At 40.2% G+C, this 17,136-nt stretch overlaps 1 protein-coding gene across 3 annotated transcripts in view; it reads right to left on the bottom strand.

The window, feature by feature from the left end:
* The window catches only part of ATP2A2 (ATPase sarcoplasmic/endoplasmic reticulum Ca2+ transporting 2), a 54,152-nt gene that overhangs the window by 35,849 nt on the left and 1,167 nt on the right, over window positions 1-17,136 (bottom strand). For all 3 annotated transcript variants that reach the window (XR_013390978.1, XM_028710229.2, XM_028710228.2), the window contains exons 2-4: window positions 16,271-16,288; window positions 16,100-16,182; window positions 4,420-4,524 (exon numbers count right to left, since the gene is read on the bottom strand). Coding sequence is in view for 2 of the 3 variants with exons in the window: in XM_028710229.2 (XP_028566062.2) it covers window positions 4,420-4,524; window positions 16,100-16,182; window positions 16,271-16,288 (206 nt within the window). In the remaining variant the exon portion in view is untranslated. The remainder of the gene's footprint in view (window positions 1-4,419; window positions 4,525-16,099; window positions 16,183-16,270; window positions 16,289-17,136) is intronic.

Raw genomic sequence — 17,136 nt, forward strand, 5'->3', positions numbered from 1 at the left:
GCAATAGTGCAAAAAAATCTTTAAAACTTCCAAGTTTACATTGAAGAGAAATACATGTTGGCAGGAATTGCTGCTTGCCCCAACCCACAAATCATAACTTTTCCAGATTCAACATTAGCAGATATCAAAAATTGTTTTGCATATTGTTCCATTGCAAAACACTTTATCTAACTGCTTTAACAAAGTGCTGAAAATCAAGTGTCTTTTCTGCCAATCCAACAACTAAAGAATTGGCTTTCCGGGGAAATGTTCATATTGTTAACAATATGTTACGTGAGGCAAAAGTTACATTTGTCTCCCTTTCCAGTGCCCATTCAGAATTGTAACATGAGCATACTTTTCGTTATTAAGCCACCCAGATAGACCACTTTAAATAGAAAATGTTCTTTTGGAATTTATCTGAGTGACTATTTTTAACAATCCATCTGTGAGACCAATTAAAAGATCTGTACTATAGGGACATCCTGCTCACACTTTCTGCTCCAGATTAAATTCATGCATTCAACTGCTTATAGCATCTGCTATTTAGAATAGTCAACTACCTTGTACATTCCAAGCAGAGAGAGACTTCAATAAACACCTATCATATACCATTTGGGGATTTGTAATACACACTGGCTGGGTATATGCTTCAGGAACACATTATTGGATTGTAAACAGATGAGCTGCTTGAAACCAACTAAAAGAAACAGTTATTATTCAGAATTTGGTAGCTCCGGCTTGGCAGTGGTTTTATACCAATATCTTATTACCATGGTTTCAGGGGACAGTCATTCTCATTTCACCATACTTTCAGAAATAGCCAACTGGGGCCCTTCCTTTTCAAACATTTCTCAGATCCCAGATTTCTCTTGAATCCTGCATAGCAATAATCTCCAATGCACAAATTGGGTCCAGTATTGGACCACTTTGACCGGATATCCCCAGCCGATGTGGACAGACTCCTCCGAGCTGGAAAGCCCACCACTTGTCCTCTCGACCCGTGCCCGTCCTGGCTGATTAGAGCGTGTCCAGACGAGGTGCGGGCCCCCCTGGGGGATATCATCAATCTGTCCCTTGGCACCGGGACATTCCCAGGGGAACTGAAGGAGGCGGTGGTGCGCCCGCTCTTAAAGAAAACATCATTAGATCCCTTAGATCTATCCAATTACCGCCCGGTCTCGAATCTTCCATTCCTGGGTAAGGTGATTGAGAGAGCGGTTGCTGAACAGCTTGGTAGGTTTCTGGATGAAACATCTGCTCTGGATCCATTCCAGTCCGGCTTCCGCGCTGGTCATGGGACCGAGACAGCTCTGGTCGCCCTAACAGATGATCTCCGCAGGCAGCTGGATCGAGGTGGGTCGGGGCTGCCGATTCTTCTAGATCTGTCAGCAGCCTTTGACATGGTCGATCATGAACTCCTGGACCACCGCCTTGCCGACGTGGGGATCCAGGGCACAGTCCTTCAATGGCTGCGCTCGTTTCTCTCTGGTCGGGGACAGAGGGTGGCGCTTGGGGGGGAATTGTCATCGCGCCACTCCTTGGTGTGTGGAGTGCCTCAGGGTGCGATTCTCTCCCCGATGCTTTTTAACATCTTTATGCGCCCCCTCGCCCAGCTTGTCCGGAGTTTTGGGCTGGGTTGCCATCAGTATGCTGATGACACCCAACTCTATCTGTTGATGGATGGCCATCCTGACTCGGCCCCAGACACACTGACCAGATGTCTGGAAGCTGTGGCTGGATGGTTACGTGGGAGCCGGTTGAAGTTAAATCCTGCGAAGACAGAGGTCCTCTGGCTGGGGCGGGACGATATGGGATCGAGGGGGCAACTCCCATCTCTTGCGGGGGTGCAATTGGTGCCAGCACCGTCCGTTAAGAGTCTGGGTGTAATCTTCGATACCTCCCTCTCTATGGAGGCGCAGATTACAGCTATAACAAAGGCGGCATTTTTTCATCTCCGCCAAGCTAAGCAGTTGGCCCCTTATCTCTCTCGCCCTGACCTAGCCACTGTGATCCATGCGACGGTCACCTCCAGACTGGATTATTGTAACTCGCTCTACGTGGGGCTGCCCTTGAGACTGACCCAGAAACTCCAGCGGGTACAGAATGCCGCAGCGAGACTCCTTACGGGGTCCTCGCTGCGAGATCACATTCACCCGGTGCTATACCACCTGCACTGGCTCCCGGTGGAGTATAGGATCAAGTTTAAGGTGCTGGTTTTAACCTTTAAAGCCCTATACGGCCTAGGACCCTCGTACCTACGGGACCGCCTCTCCTGGTATGCCCCACAGAGAAACCTACGGTCTGTAAATAAAAACATCCTCAAGGTCCCAGGCCTCAGAGAGGTTAGGCTGGCCTCAACTAGAGCCAGGGCCTTCTCGGCTGCAGCTCCAATCTGGTGGAATGCTCTGTCACAAGAGACTAGGGCCCTGCGGGACCTGACATCTTTCCGCAGGGCCTGCAAGACAGAGTTGTTCCACCAGGCCTTTGGTCAGGGCGCAGCCTGACTCCCTCCTCTGGCAACCTGCACAGTATTTTGGTTGCCATCAATTTGATTTTAATTAATTTTTATAATGAAATATTTTAGAATGTGTGATTATTCAACTATTTGGTTATTTGATTGTTGTTAGCCGCCCTGAGCCCAGCTTCGGCTGGGGAGGGCGGGATATAAATAAAATTTATTATTATTATTAAATTGGGGGTGAGGGAACTCACTGTCTGTCAGGATATGAAGGCTGTGGGCCCTACTATACAAAAGCCTGATATAGAAATAACTTGCTACAAAATGGGTGACCAGTTTATGTATTGGGGCAATTTATGTATTCATACCGGCAACTACTTGAGATTTGACAAATATAAATATGTTAAAGTGCATTTAAGACTCAAGCTGTTCGATGAGCCAGCAAAAGGAAACAGTCAAAAAAATAAAGGGTTTTCAAGGTTCTAGTTAGAACTAAGTATAAAAGAAAATCTGCTAATGTGTGCTGTGAACGTGGCCCAAATCTGCTGCCACCGCCTGACTGCCTGGTGGTCTGCTGTTGTTTGCATTCTCTTCAGTTAAGGTGGTGCCAGAAGGACATATGTAATATGAAGGAAAGAGGGTATAGTGAGAATCTAGAGCAGGGGTCAGCAACCATTTTCAGCCGTGGGCCAGTCCACTGTCCCTCAGACCTTGTGGGGGGCCAGACTATATTTTGAAGGGAAAAAATGAATGAATTCCTATGCCCCACAAATAACCCAGAGATGCATTTTAAATAAATGGACACATTCTACTCATGTAAAAACACGTTGATTCCCGGACCGTCCGCGGGCCGGATTGAGAAGGCAATTGGGCTGCATCCAGCCCCCGGGCCTTAGGTCACCTACCCCTGTTCTAGAGCTTGAATGCAGAGTGGAAGGAAAGGGGGACCTTTTTCTGCCTCCCCATTTCCAGCTACTCTCTGAAGACTGAAGAAAGGACCCACATAAGAGTATCTGTGGGGTAGGCAGGAGAAGCATTTTGCAGTCATATGAAAAATTAACGTAATATTTTAACCTGGAGCTGACAATATACACAATTCATTTTCATCTTGTAAAAAACAGAGCTTAAATATTCTGTTAGTGCAGCCGCAACCCAGGTTTAAGGTGCCATTTGGAGATTAGCTTTTATATCTCAGTTTCTAACCCTGGCTGTTACTATAAACACATACATTCTCAAATACACAAGATGACCAAGTCACATGTCATACAATTATATAAAAGACAATAAAAGCATTCTGAGGAAGTAGTTCAGGGCAAATTGGGTTTTCCTAACCTTAATGGCATGTCAGTCCATGCATGCAACTTAGAACTACCATAAATACACCATGCAGAAGAAATTCAAATTTTAGATTTAAATAAGCAAGTAAGATTTCAGTGTCATGCATCAACTATGAAAAACACATGCATCACCTCATCCCCCCCAAATACTCAATTCTCATAAATGACCTAAATGGAGACAATAGATGTGCCACTGTTTTCTTCTTTGTAACACAAAAACACCTTAATTAAAACTAAAATAAAAAAGACCTAAAGTTCAGCATTCTTCACAAACTCTCAAAATTTAATTTCTAGTACAGCAGATATTCCTGTAACTTCCTGATTTCAAAAGAAACTTGTTACACAATAAGCTGCTGCTTAAGCAATACAAGTCCTACGTTTCCTTGGGTTCACTTAATTAGTTGCATGGCTCTTTGGATCCTGCAGTACTTCTACAATGTAGAGCATCTCTCAAATAACTAAATCTGAAATGCTGAACTATTTCCACTATTTCACAACTTGCATCTACTTTCAGGCTAATCTAGAATATATATAGCAAATTTACTTAAAATTAGTATAAAATTAGTCTGTACAAGTTGCAGCCTGTTGGAACAATGTTTATGAAGTTTTCCAATATTCAATCATTACAAAATATTCACTCACCTGCCACACACCCACAATTGCATTGGCTACCAATATGAGTAAGATTACAAAAGGCTCTACAAAGGCTGTGACTGTTTCTTCACCTTCTTCAAACCAGGCCAACACCTACAAGAGAGATTGAAGAACAGGTCATTTTACATATTCAAATATTATATACTGTATTTTCTATAATAGTTGCACCAGTTAAAAAGAAAAGTCACTTAAGCGACACATTAGAAGCTAAAAGCAAATTTCATTTTACAAAAATAATCCCATCTTCACCTTCCCAAATGGCTTGAATTTGAAAGTACATTGCACGTTAGAAAGCTAGAATTGTAGCTTTTATTTTCAAAACAAATTACAAAGTTTAGCTTTGTTCACAATGCTTAAATAAATTAGAGTGAGGAAACACACAGTGTGTGTAATATTTTTTTTAATAATGTATTTTTTCTCTTGGGTAGCTTACATGGCAATGTTAGAGGTTAGTTTTAAAAAATAAAATCCGGAGACACAATCTGCAACATTTTCTTAAAGATAAGACTTTAGTAGTTTAATACATAGTAAGCTTTGTGCTACCATGCTTATGCTTGGTTAGTTTGCTATTCTGAGATTGAAACATGGTAATATTTATCAGGTTCTAAACTGTCATTATAATCTGCTACTAAGTCCCACATTCCTTAAAGCCAAGCCTCCTCTCTGTAAACAATAGAGAAGGTTAAGTCATGTAATACTGAGCGGTCCTGGTTGCAGGGTGATCAGGAACTAGGATGTAGTTGACATTTTCTGGATAAGGTCGCCACACAGTTAAGAGGTGCATATGTGATAAAATACTGACAGGGCACTAGAGAAACCAAAGTGATTACAACATAAAAATGGAATAAGTGTGGAATGTCTCAGCAAAATTTCATACAATACTGCGTGTGTGCATTTTTAAAAAAGATGTCAGACCCATGAGAGCTGAAGCTCAGCTTGCAGCTATCCCCTTATTTAGATTCATCAGCATAAAGAATAATTTACTTTAATATCAGGAAACGTAGGAAAGTACCCTAATTATTTACAGCTAAATGCAGTCAAGTACTCTCTTGAATACATGTAGTTCCTTGATTGTATCTACATGGGTGCTCCCATAGCTACAGGATATTATAAAAATCCATGATAGACTTTTAAAAATGAAACTTGATCTTAGGTAGATAAATGCCTTTATCCAAAGGGTTCTGAGCCCCTTCGCCCTAGTTTTCCCCAAAGCGTTTCCTGTGCTGCTTCAGAAGTCATCCCAGACCACTTTTAGAAACCATCTCCAACACAAACATGAAGAACTGCTTTCAGCGGGAAGCATACGCAAGAGCAGTGGAAATCCTTATACAAACTGAAAGAATTACATACAATGTCTGGGGTCACACACAATGCTGAAACATAATTAAAGTTAGGGAGCCAACAACAAAATATGGCTTGTAAGGTGCTATGCTGGGTTTACATGCACCACTAAACCATGGTTTAATGTTACACGTGAACCAGGTCACTGAATGGGGTACTTAAGAGTCACAGCCAAAATTTTATTTAATCTACACTTACTTGGTAGCTTGTATCAAACTCTGCAAAGATTAATGCAGAAAATAACTACTACTATATTCAACATATTGGGCAACAGGAAGTAAAAATCAACAAACTTAATAATGCTGAAATCATTAGTGCTTGGAAGCCAGTCAATAGGAAGCTGAAAGAAGAGGAATCTTGTTAAGTAGAACTATTTTCCAGGTGGGTACACAGGCTGTGGGAAATAGAGAATGGAGGAAATGCAGTACTGCACTAAAGGCTATAGGGAAGGCAGTTTCTAGATTGAGGGGCACGGTAAATCTTAAATAGAGGAAAATTCCATTAGAAAATCACCTTCTGTTGGGTTGGAACGCAGAATCTAGATTTCACTCCTAAATTTAATCTTGGCTCTTTTAAATGGCTGTTGCTATAACTTATCATTAGCCACTTGATGGAGCTCCAGTTATACAGCTATGATGTGACTGAAGTATTCAGGATCCTAGTACTAAAAAGAGATTAAATGCCTCTGCAATGGCATCTATCAATGGAATACGAGCACCAATAAGACAGCCAATTTTTTAAAGTCCATCATGCTCAATATGACATAAAATAAAAACAATAAATATTTCGTACTGATTTAAGATGATTAATTCACTTCATAAAAAAATACTCTCAAAGTGGCTTACAAAAAGATAAAATAAGAAAATCAAGAAAATATTATTGATCCAGATTTTTAGGCACATCACCTCCCACTTAGGCACAGGGAATGTATTACAGTACAGTGGACCCTCCAGATACAAACTTAATTCGTTCCGGGAGTCCGTATGTACCCCCAAAAGTCTGCATCTAGAGGTGTTGCTTCTACACACACACACACACACACACACACACACACACACACAGCGCGATAGAGCACTTCTGCGCATGCGGCGAAATCCGGAAGTATACACTTCTGGTTTGCCGCGTTTGCAACCTGAAAGTTACGTTACCCGAACGTAACATAACCTGAGGATCCACTGTATACATATCTACATGTTTCATGCTGGTCTTTAATTTCTGGCTCGTGATAAACTGATTATCTTTTGATCCACCTTTCTTTACAATACCCAGCACAGACAATGGGCACCGGAGAGGCATCAATTAGAGGAGGAACTAGAAGATGAGAACACAAATAACTGACTTCAAGGCCACAAGAAGGGAGTGAGACCAGTTCCAATATATCCCATCCTAAACTCTTATAAGCATTTGCTGAAGTTTCCCATACACAGCAGCTTTTTCTTAAGGAATTATGAGGTCTAGAAACCTGCTGTGTAAAATCAATGCTCAAATTGTCAAATGGTTCATTTCATTAATAGCAGCCATGCTGATTTTAGACGCCTTGCTGGATATAAAGCACCAATTACAAAAACCACATCTTACATCTCACTTTTCTCTTCCAAAGAGGATGTAAACTTTAACAATGAGCTGTGCCAAGCTTATAATGAACAGTTTCCTTTGTGAGAGGTTAGTACAATTAACATGAAAAAGTTGAAACTGGAGAATTCTATGTAAAGATCCACTGTAGCTGCCATCTGCCTTCCCTCTTCTCTACATTCACAAATTATAAACTAGTCACTCATGTATTGCATTTTTAAGCCAAATTTCAACGTTTGAAGCCATTATAGCAAAATACAAAATTTAGCATACTTTAATTATTTAGACTGTATTTGTTGTACGTCATCACAAGATCCCCACAAGCAAGCAAACCAATCAAAATATACACACTGAAACCAGAAAATCGTTAGTAAATACAAATAACTGTCTTGATATTTCTTGTAACATATTTTTTTAAAAAATTCTACCACAAAGCAGTCCTATGAACTGCTAGAGGGATCTTGATTAGATTATCATTATTCCCTTTATATTGGGATTCTTGCTCTGAAGTTCTACCAAGCTCAAGGGCCTTACTTCCAGATACACAGATATAGGATTGCAGCTTTATATTGCTAAGACTTTTAGAAGTGATTCTTTGAGTTGTAGTAATATGTGCTGTTTCATAAACCTTCCAAAAATGTTTAAAATACCACTGCTGCTTACAAAGGATTATGAGACCTGAAGCAAATAGGTACACCAACTAGGGATGGGCATGGAGTAGTAAGCTATAGGTAGTCAAGAGTCTCTGAGATCCTAGAGTCATAGTTGGAAGGGACCACAAGGGTCAGCTAGTCAAACCTTCTGCAATGCAGGAATCTTTTGCCCAATATGAATAGTTCTATTTGCAAGTCCTGAAAACGTACATGCAGACTGGTATCAAATGTTTAATGTCTCTAGACATCATGCTTGTCACCTTTTAAGTTCTTAACTACATAGCAGACACCATACAATGGTGTGACATTTCCATACCACGCAAGACTCTTAACACACATGTTTAATGACTGCTGCTTGTTCTCACAAACAGCAAGCAGTTGAGGTGGCAAGCTTGGATTGTTTCAGGTTGGAACAGAAGAAATTACATGACAGAACCCACCCACCCCCGAAACACTCTTGCACACACACAGAAAACCAACATGCTGCCCTAAAATCCTACTCCTGGACAACCTGCTTTCTATGTGCAGGGCATTTGTGTGTATTCGACCATGTGAGACTCAACCTAGTGTATAACACAATATAGGCCCAAGCTTTAAAAAGGAAAGACAAATGTGAATGTTTTGGCATGTTAGCGCTTGGGCTTCCTGTGTGGCTACTGGCTGTGTGAAAGGTCAAAGCTTCTAGGGGGCATTTGACAGACTTGGTAGAAGCACTCTGCTATAAAACAACTGGAGGTAGGCAGACCAGTTCTTAAGAATTGTCATCACACATAAAAAAGACTATGCCGTTATGTATTTAATATATTTCTGTGCAGGATTTGTACTCTAGTCACAATGAACTCACCAGTGAAAACTACAGGTGAACACTTGCCCCAGCTAGGGTTTGATCCTGAGCTGGCCTTTGGAGGTTCTTGAAAGCAGCAAGTCTCACTGCTTCCATGAGCCTCCAAAGATCAGCTAAACACAAAGATGGGTAATACTAATGGACCAGTGCTGTATCTAATGACTAATTCTGAAATAAAGCAGAATTAAATTCACTGCCCACAAGCCTAAAGATCTGATTTTGGGTCATGAATGAGATTAGCATTACAAACATTGTAAAGTGCTAGATAAAAAATAGCACATAGAACATGCATCCCACTCAATTCCAGACTCTCCCAAGTGTCCCTTTTTTCCAGCAATAGTCCCACATTTACAGAAGCTGCCCTGGTTTCTGATTTGATCCCAGAATGTCCTGCTTTTCCTTAGGACGTCCCTATTTTCATTGGAAGGTACAGAGTTATGTAAACCCCGAGCCAACGAGATAAATACAACCTTTAGAAGACATCTGAAGATTTTTAATGCTTAATGTTTCACTATGTTTTTATATATGTTGGAAGCTGCCTAGAGTAGCTGGGGCAACCCAGTCAGATGGGCGGGGTATAAATACTGTAATCAAATTTTTATTATCATTTTTATTATGGAATAGGACATCCCTATTTTCACTGGAGAAATGTTGGAGGGTATGCCATTCTTATTTAACTGGATTCACTTCTCTGTCCAACTCCTGCTAAAATTAGTTGTTGTTTTTATACACATTTAGTACTTTTTTTGAATTCACAGTACCTTATTAATGCTATTGTTTTACTCATGCTCTCTGGAATGCTGTATGGACTCTTAATGGCATACTGTTTTTATTAATTTACCACAATTCATTTAAAATTAAACAGATAAAGCATTCCTTTGCAATAGTTTTGATAACAAGTTATCCCATACAAATTATTTTGCCCTAGAGACACTGTCTACAATCAATTCAGGTTATTTCCACTCTTTCCATGATTCACAGCCAAAAAACTCTATCAGTTGTTACAGAAAGTTAGTCAATAGAGGAGCACCCACCGCTATAATAATAATAATAATAATAATAATAATAATAATAATAATAATTTATTAGCTGCTCATCTGACTGGGTTCTAGGCTGCTTCAAACTAATTAAAACATCAATTAAAACATCCTGGAGGGAGAAAAGCTACACATTCTTAAGATAAGTGAGTTCTTTAAAATTCTACAGTACTTCCCATTACATATTTTGTTTAATCCAATGCTACACACAGTGAAGTAGCCAAATACTACCACAAAGATAATTTTCTAAGCAGTTTTGGGACCAAAGATGTATTTAGTTGATCACTGTGCCCATTCTGCTAGATGCACAATAGGATTAGGTATTCTACAAGCATTAAAAAACTTTTGTCAGGTAAATTGCTAATTTATGTTACAAGTCTGTCAAACAAATACATGGTCAAAAAGGCAGTGAATAAATTAGTAAGATGATTACGTGACTTCCAGATGCCTCCTGAAAACAAATTTGAGGGGGAAATGTCCACAAGTTGTCAAGGGAGGTCATTAGAAAAGGAAATTGTGTTTTTTATCAGAATGCAGGCAGCACTTTTACATACCAAGACTTTTCTCACCATTTTATATAACATGTTCGATCATTCCCTTAATCTGTCTGGTGTAGAGAAATGACTAACTCAAGCCAGCTTTCAAGGCCCCATAAAATGAGCTGCATCCCCTCTTCTACACTAACCAAGTAAAATCTTTAACACCCCTCTTTTATAATTTTTTACTGCAGTGCTTCTTAATACATTACATATTATTCTTTACAGCACTGGTCTTCAAATGGTGAGTCAGGATCCATTAGTCAGTCACAGCTTGATCCAAGGTGGGCCGTAATAGGAGCACTACCGCTACACAAATATTATGGTGAAAGATTAAGAAATGGGTCCCCAAATGCATGTTTGGGTTAAAAGTGGGTGCTGCGTCTGAAAAGGTTGAAGATACAGCACCTGCTTTACAGCATATCAAATACTTGATAAAAATACTCAATGTTTAAAGGTTGCCAAATTTCTAAAAAGAATGATCAAGCCACCTTCCTTTCTAAACTCTCATATAGCGTATATTTTCTAATCTCCACTATTTGGCATATCACACATAAGCATAGATCACATCTGCTAGAATCTCTCTTCAATCCTGTTTCAAAGTTTAACAAAATTAACAAAACTAAGTTCAATCTGCCAGAGAGCAGGATTTTATTTGTAGTTACTGGAGTTACCAAAAAAGAGGCTATTGGTTTGGCGGCTATGTAATTTAGGCTACAAGTATCCTACTCTCTAAGAAGCAACCTCAGATACAGAGGCCAATTCTCAGAAGTCAGAGAATGCCGAAGCTAGAACACTGTGTATGAATGCTTAGTATGATGGATTGTGTCTTTGTATACAAGTGAGTAAGATGATCCTTCATGTTCCAATAACTTAACCTTATCTATGTTGCATCTGTTATTCTCCAGCACCAGGATAACAACTGTGGGTACTAAATTGCCCATGCCAATTTCATGGTCACTATTTGAAGCACAGCAAGCCATTTTTGTTCAGGAAAATAAGTAATGTCACATCTCCCAAACTGCATTTTAGAATCAAAGCTAATATGGTAGGAACTGGTGCTAGAGAAAGGCCCTCCCTGACAATGGAGCATAATTCAGTGATAGAGCACATCCTTTACCTCCAGAGGTCACACAACCTGTAGTGAGAGGATCTTAGGTGGCACAGCTATGAAACACCTCCAAAGTCTTCAAGAGCTACTGCCCGTCAGAATTAGACAACACAAGAAAGGCCACTGGTCAGGGCAATATGGCATCATACATTCATAGGGCAAACAATATTGTATTGTTTTTATCCCACTATTCCACCCAAGGATCTTAAGGTGGAATACACAGGTTCACCTCATTTTATCCTCACAAGAACCCTTTGAGGTGGGATAATAGTGTGCCCCAAGATGACATAGTGAGCTTCACAGCTAAGGAGGGATTCAGACCAGTTCTACTCCAGCACCAACCACACTGGTTCATAAAAATGAACCAGGTTCCTGCCATAGAGTCCAATATAATTTCATTTGTTGGAATCACAATACTTTCCTTCTCTTGCATGTACTACTTTCCTAATCTAAAGGGTAGTGGTTCTCACATTCTGTCCTTATTTTACAAACAAAGCACCATGCATACAAACTTTAGGTGTTCCGAGTTTTAAATCATCAACAAGACTGTTCAAGAAGAACATGTAGCAAGCACTCATCAGCAGAGAAAGGGGAAGTTGCATATTCTTATTATTTTTATAGACTTACAGACCTGAACACATGAATAGGGAAGCAAAATACAATCATCCAGAATGACACACAATACATAATTCTCTGCACATTAAAGTAACCTTCCACAACCTTGTTTTCTCTGATGTTGTTGGACCAAACTGCATCATCCCTGAGCATTGGCTATGCTGGTTGGGAATGATGGGGGCTGTAGTCTACCGTCTGTGGAACCAAGATTGGGGAAGGTTGTATTTAAGTAAAATGCTTGTTTTGCAGTAAAACAGATAAGACACTGTCTTATTTCCCTCAGAGGGGAATTGCAAAATTTATAGGCCCAAGTTTTCCCCTAATGTACACTTCACAGTTGTCCTTTTAAGCACTGCCTGGCCTCTTTGTAAATTAATCACCACAACTCCTCAGGAGCACAGTTCTCCCATTATTCTGGAGGGAAGAGGCTTATTCAAGTGCACTTCACTATTAGGGCCCTTTAAATACTTCGTTCCAACATTAAGATTCCAAATTGCATCAGAAATTCAAGGGAAAAAGTGAGGAAGCATCTTTTTTAGGTCTCCGAGTGCAATGCATGTTTCTATATTGTACACTTCAACCAACTGGCAGACATGACAGATGTTACACTATACCAGTGATGGCCAAACTTGGCCCTCCAGCTGTTTTGGGACTACAATTCCCATCATCCCTGACCACTGGTCCTGTTAGATAGGGATGATGGGAGTCGTAGTCCCAAAACAGCTGGAGAGCCAAGTTTGTCCATCACTGCACTACACCATACTTCTAAAAAGGTTTAATGTGAACATGCAGTGTGCTGGTGCATTCAAAGTTCTTGCTCCACTCCTCCCCAGTTCCTGCTACACTGCCAGGAAACAAGCCTGGCTTGTCATGACGTCTAAAACCAGGTTCATTGTTTGAAGAGAAACAAGCCACAAGTAGTAACCAAGGTTTATTTTTAGAATACTGATCATGGTTTGTTTGGGGAAAATCAAACCATGAGCCGGGTTTCAGATATCACAACAAGCCAGACTCCTACTTGGTTCCCTGTGGCATAGCAGAGGAACACACATGAACTTTTCAGCAGCATGCACCAGCACACTAGCTTATTCACACAAAAACAATTTATTCTACAAACTATGGATTAATGTGTGATGTCAATAAGCCTATAGGCTAGAATACTGTCAGCTTTGGACCTATGGAAACTTAGCAATTCTAAAGCCAATCTCAAAAGCTTCTGCTAGGATTGCATTTCAACATCCATATGCAACCTTAACCAAAGAAATTGTTCAACAGCAACTATTCGAGGATTACAGTCATTTTTTTAAAATAAAATAGCCAATAGTGAGTAAACTAACACAAGTATCTTTGATCTATACTCTATACAGGCCTGCATTACTAAAATCAGCATAAAATTAAACCTCAAGATTACAGTGGTACCTCCAGTTATGAACTTAATTTGTTCTGGAGGTCCGTTTGTAACCGGAAACCGTTCTTAACATGAGGCACGTTTTCACTAATGGTGCCTCCCGCTGCTGCTGCGCCGCTCGACATTCGCTTGCATTCTGGGGCAAAGTCCGCAACAAGGGGCATCTACTTCCGGGTTAGCAGAGCCCATAACCTGAAGCATTTGTAAGGAGGGTGGTACGTAACACGAGGTTCCACTGTATAGCAATAACTTTTAATAATTCAGTTAAATAAGACTGTATGGAGAACAAAATTATTCACATTTTTCTGCTAGCTTTTAACTCTAGAATTAACATCCCCCAGATTCAGTTTCAAAATATTAGAATATACTCTGGAGAAATAAATTCACTGGTTTGCTTCCTGGAAATTGTTTAAGGAAAGATTCTTCCAGGAAAACCTAACCCACGCTATAATAACTGTAGGGAATTCTATGCATAGTAAGTTAAGGCATGTTATCTCACGTTGTTAACGTGCACAGCTTTTCAGACGTAGTGCTCACAAACTGTCTGCTTTCAGAATGCATAATTCTTGAGCATTTCTAATCAACTCATAAACACAAATAATGGACTGTCACTCAAATTCAGTTCAAACCTGGTTTTTTATGAAGTGTTTTTTATGCAGTGAAACAAACTACAAATTAGTTTTTCAAAAACTTGCAAATCTCTGCTCAGGTTTATAACCAATGCTATTTTAAAACTGCAAATGTATTTTGAATATGCACATGTGATCCACATTTACTAACATACCCTCTAGTGAACCCCAAAATGTTTTGGTCTCATCTCATACTCGCAACTTTCTTTACATAAAATGTTCGCTCATTTTAAAATGGCATAGTCATACATAGTTAACTTTTGTAAGAAAAAAACCCAGAATGACTAAGCCAATCATCTCCACAAGAAAAATCAGTGCCAAGCTTTGACTAACTGCAATGATGCATAAGTACCAGAACTGAAGACCATCTTCTTTGAAAGTACATGCTAGTGTCAAGATATCTGAAACCCTCATTGGCTCAAGATCAGCAACATACTATGCTACATATTAGTACAAGGGGTAACCCTCCTCTCACCCGTTTTTTCGGATCGTATTTCCTACTGCCACAATTATTTTGCAAACACTTAAGAGAGCTCTGCACCATTTACTGTTTTCTACTCTTATAGCTTCTAAAAAGGCCCCAAAGATTAAATTTAGTTCCTCTGAAAACTGCCACATAAATCCACAATTGGGGAGAGCCATCGTGGAGGTTCCACATATAACGCATTTTTAAACCCCCTTCTTCCCACCACAGTGCCTTGTGATCCCTGAAAAGCTGCTCCTGGAAGTAATGGGGCTCTCCAGAAGTGCTAATACGTCACAAAAAGCTGCAGTTAAAGGGAAACTCTATAGAGTTGCCATATATAATGAAAGCACATGTTGGTGTGCACACAGTCCTACAAACCCCAGCCTTCTCTAACCTACCTTTCAGGTTACAAAGTGCTGTACATTCTTTAGCTCCATCATCCTCACATCAACCCTGTCCATAGTTTAGGCTGGTACAACATGCCCAATGCTACCAAGCGTTTTAGAGCTAAAATCTCGCCAAAGAGAACACTACCATTTGCACCATGCCATCCTGTTTAAATATCATCTCCACATGTTTACCGTTTTTTACCGTTTACCCCTTCCTTTTCAGCATATCAGAATGTGTGAACCATGACCACCCTCTGTTTTGATCTTTGCTGCATATCTAACTGTTTCTCCGCAAACACAGAGCTGGCATCAGGCAATGTTAAATCTATTCAACGGCTTTTAAATAAGGAAGAAGTAAAAATATCCAGAACCGGTTTCACAGTCCCATCCCACCAATTCTGCATGTAAAGCAGGAGGCTTCCCAAAGGTCAGTTACCAAATTTGGTCAACAATGGTGCCATCACTGCTGTCATCATTCTTGTCACTGTCAAGAGCAACAACTGTCACCTTGCTATTATCAGCAAGGGAAGGCAACTGGAATATTCCCCCATGCAAATTCTATTTACAGTTTGCATTGCATCCAAAAAAAGATTTCCAGCAGTCTCAGTTAGTTTCATAACAATCAACCACACAAAGAATACTAGTTCACCTTCTTACTGGGGCCAAGGTTAACAGGCAAAAACTGGGAGATCCAACTTCAAATAAAAAAATATCATCGATCCCATGGATACTATGTATCAAAAAATGTTAGTGTGTATCTGGTTTAACTGGTATGCAATCCTGGCCCCATATTAAAACACAACTTTGAACTGCAGTATCCCAGCAAAATCAAACTTGTTCTGAGAAAATATGGTTAGGATTGAGGTCAAAGTAACTGCACTAAAATCCAGAGACAAAACACTTTCTGGTAGAAAACATGATATTCAGTCCCAAGGCTAAAACTTAAGGCAAATTAAAAGGTATGGTTTTTGCACTTCTCAGTTTAAGAACTTTTGAAGAATCTGCATGGCAGGTTTATATACATGGCAGGTCAGACAAATATGAAATAAAAAATATAAGATACTTACAAATGATATACACGCTGCCAACAACAAAATTCTAACTAATAAATCTTCAAACTGTTCGATAACAAGCTCAAGTAAAGTTTTTCCTGCCAAGAAAAAATGTAGACATAAGTTGTCAAATATACACTGATTAATGTCATGTAGAAATATGAAATGCCTCACAAACTTGCTTACCTTCTTCAGCTGGTAGCTCTTTAAGAGATAAAGATTTCCGGAAAGCACGTCCAAGAAAGGAAGAAAAAACAAGATATTATTAGAAACTAGTATAATAGGATCCATACTTGAAGCCTCAGCTGCATTAAAGGGTTTTTTGGAATGTTTAACTTAATATCAAAGGCACAAACAATGTAATGGTTAAGGTGCCTTCTTTCACTGAGAAGGAGCAGGCCTCATGCTCCCAGCATTTTACCCTAAGCATCAAGCTGGTGAGGTTACAAATTCAGCCAAGTCATCACTGCTGCCAACCATAACTTCTAATGGAGCTTCACACACAGGGTCAAAGGTGTTTAAACACACACACCTCTCTTAAGCCTCAGACAAACAGATTTTATTTTTTCCTCAACCTTCCTTTTTCAAAAAGCAAGGAGGAAAGAAAATACACTTATTCGCTTTTCAAGGGTAGCTCCCTCACCTCTGGCCCCGCCATACAATTTCCTATGCAAATGCCGGTTTTGCAACACAGTGAAAGCAGTGCGCCTTCTCGCCCCCTCCCGCACCTTCAGAATCCTCTTTTTAACCCAAGAGCGTTTAACAGGAATGAGGAACCAAGCCGGAAGGAAAAGAACAAAAGAAAGAAAGGTCAAATAAGCAATAGGCCAAGATGCTAAGAACGGGAGGGAAAAGAGAGATATAAAACGTGTTCCGTGTAAAACAGAAGCAGCTCTGCCCTCGTTAAAGGTGAAAGGGAAGCGGGCGGGCAGCTTGTGCGCTGGAACAGCCCCAGGAGCCTGGGGCACGGAAGGGAACCCACGAGGTGGATCGAGAGTCAGCCATCTTCTCTCTCCCTTTCCTTTTATTCCGGTTCCTGAAGCAGATGCCGG

Source organism: Podarcis muralis, chromosome 16 (genome assembly GCF_964188315.1).
Source record: "Podarcis muralis chromosome 16, rPodMur119.hap1.1, whole genome shotgun sequence".
NCBI lineage: Eukaryota > Metazoa > Chordata > Lepidosauria > Squamata > Lacertidae > Podarcis > Podarcis muralis.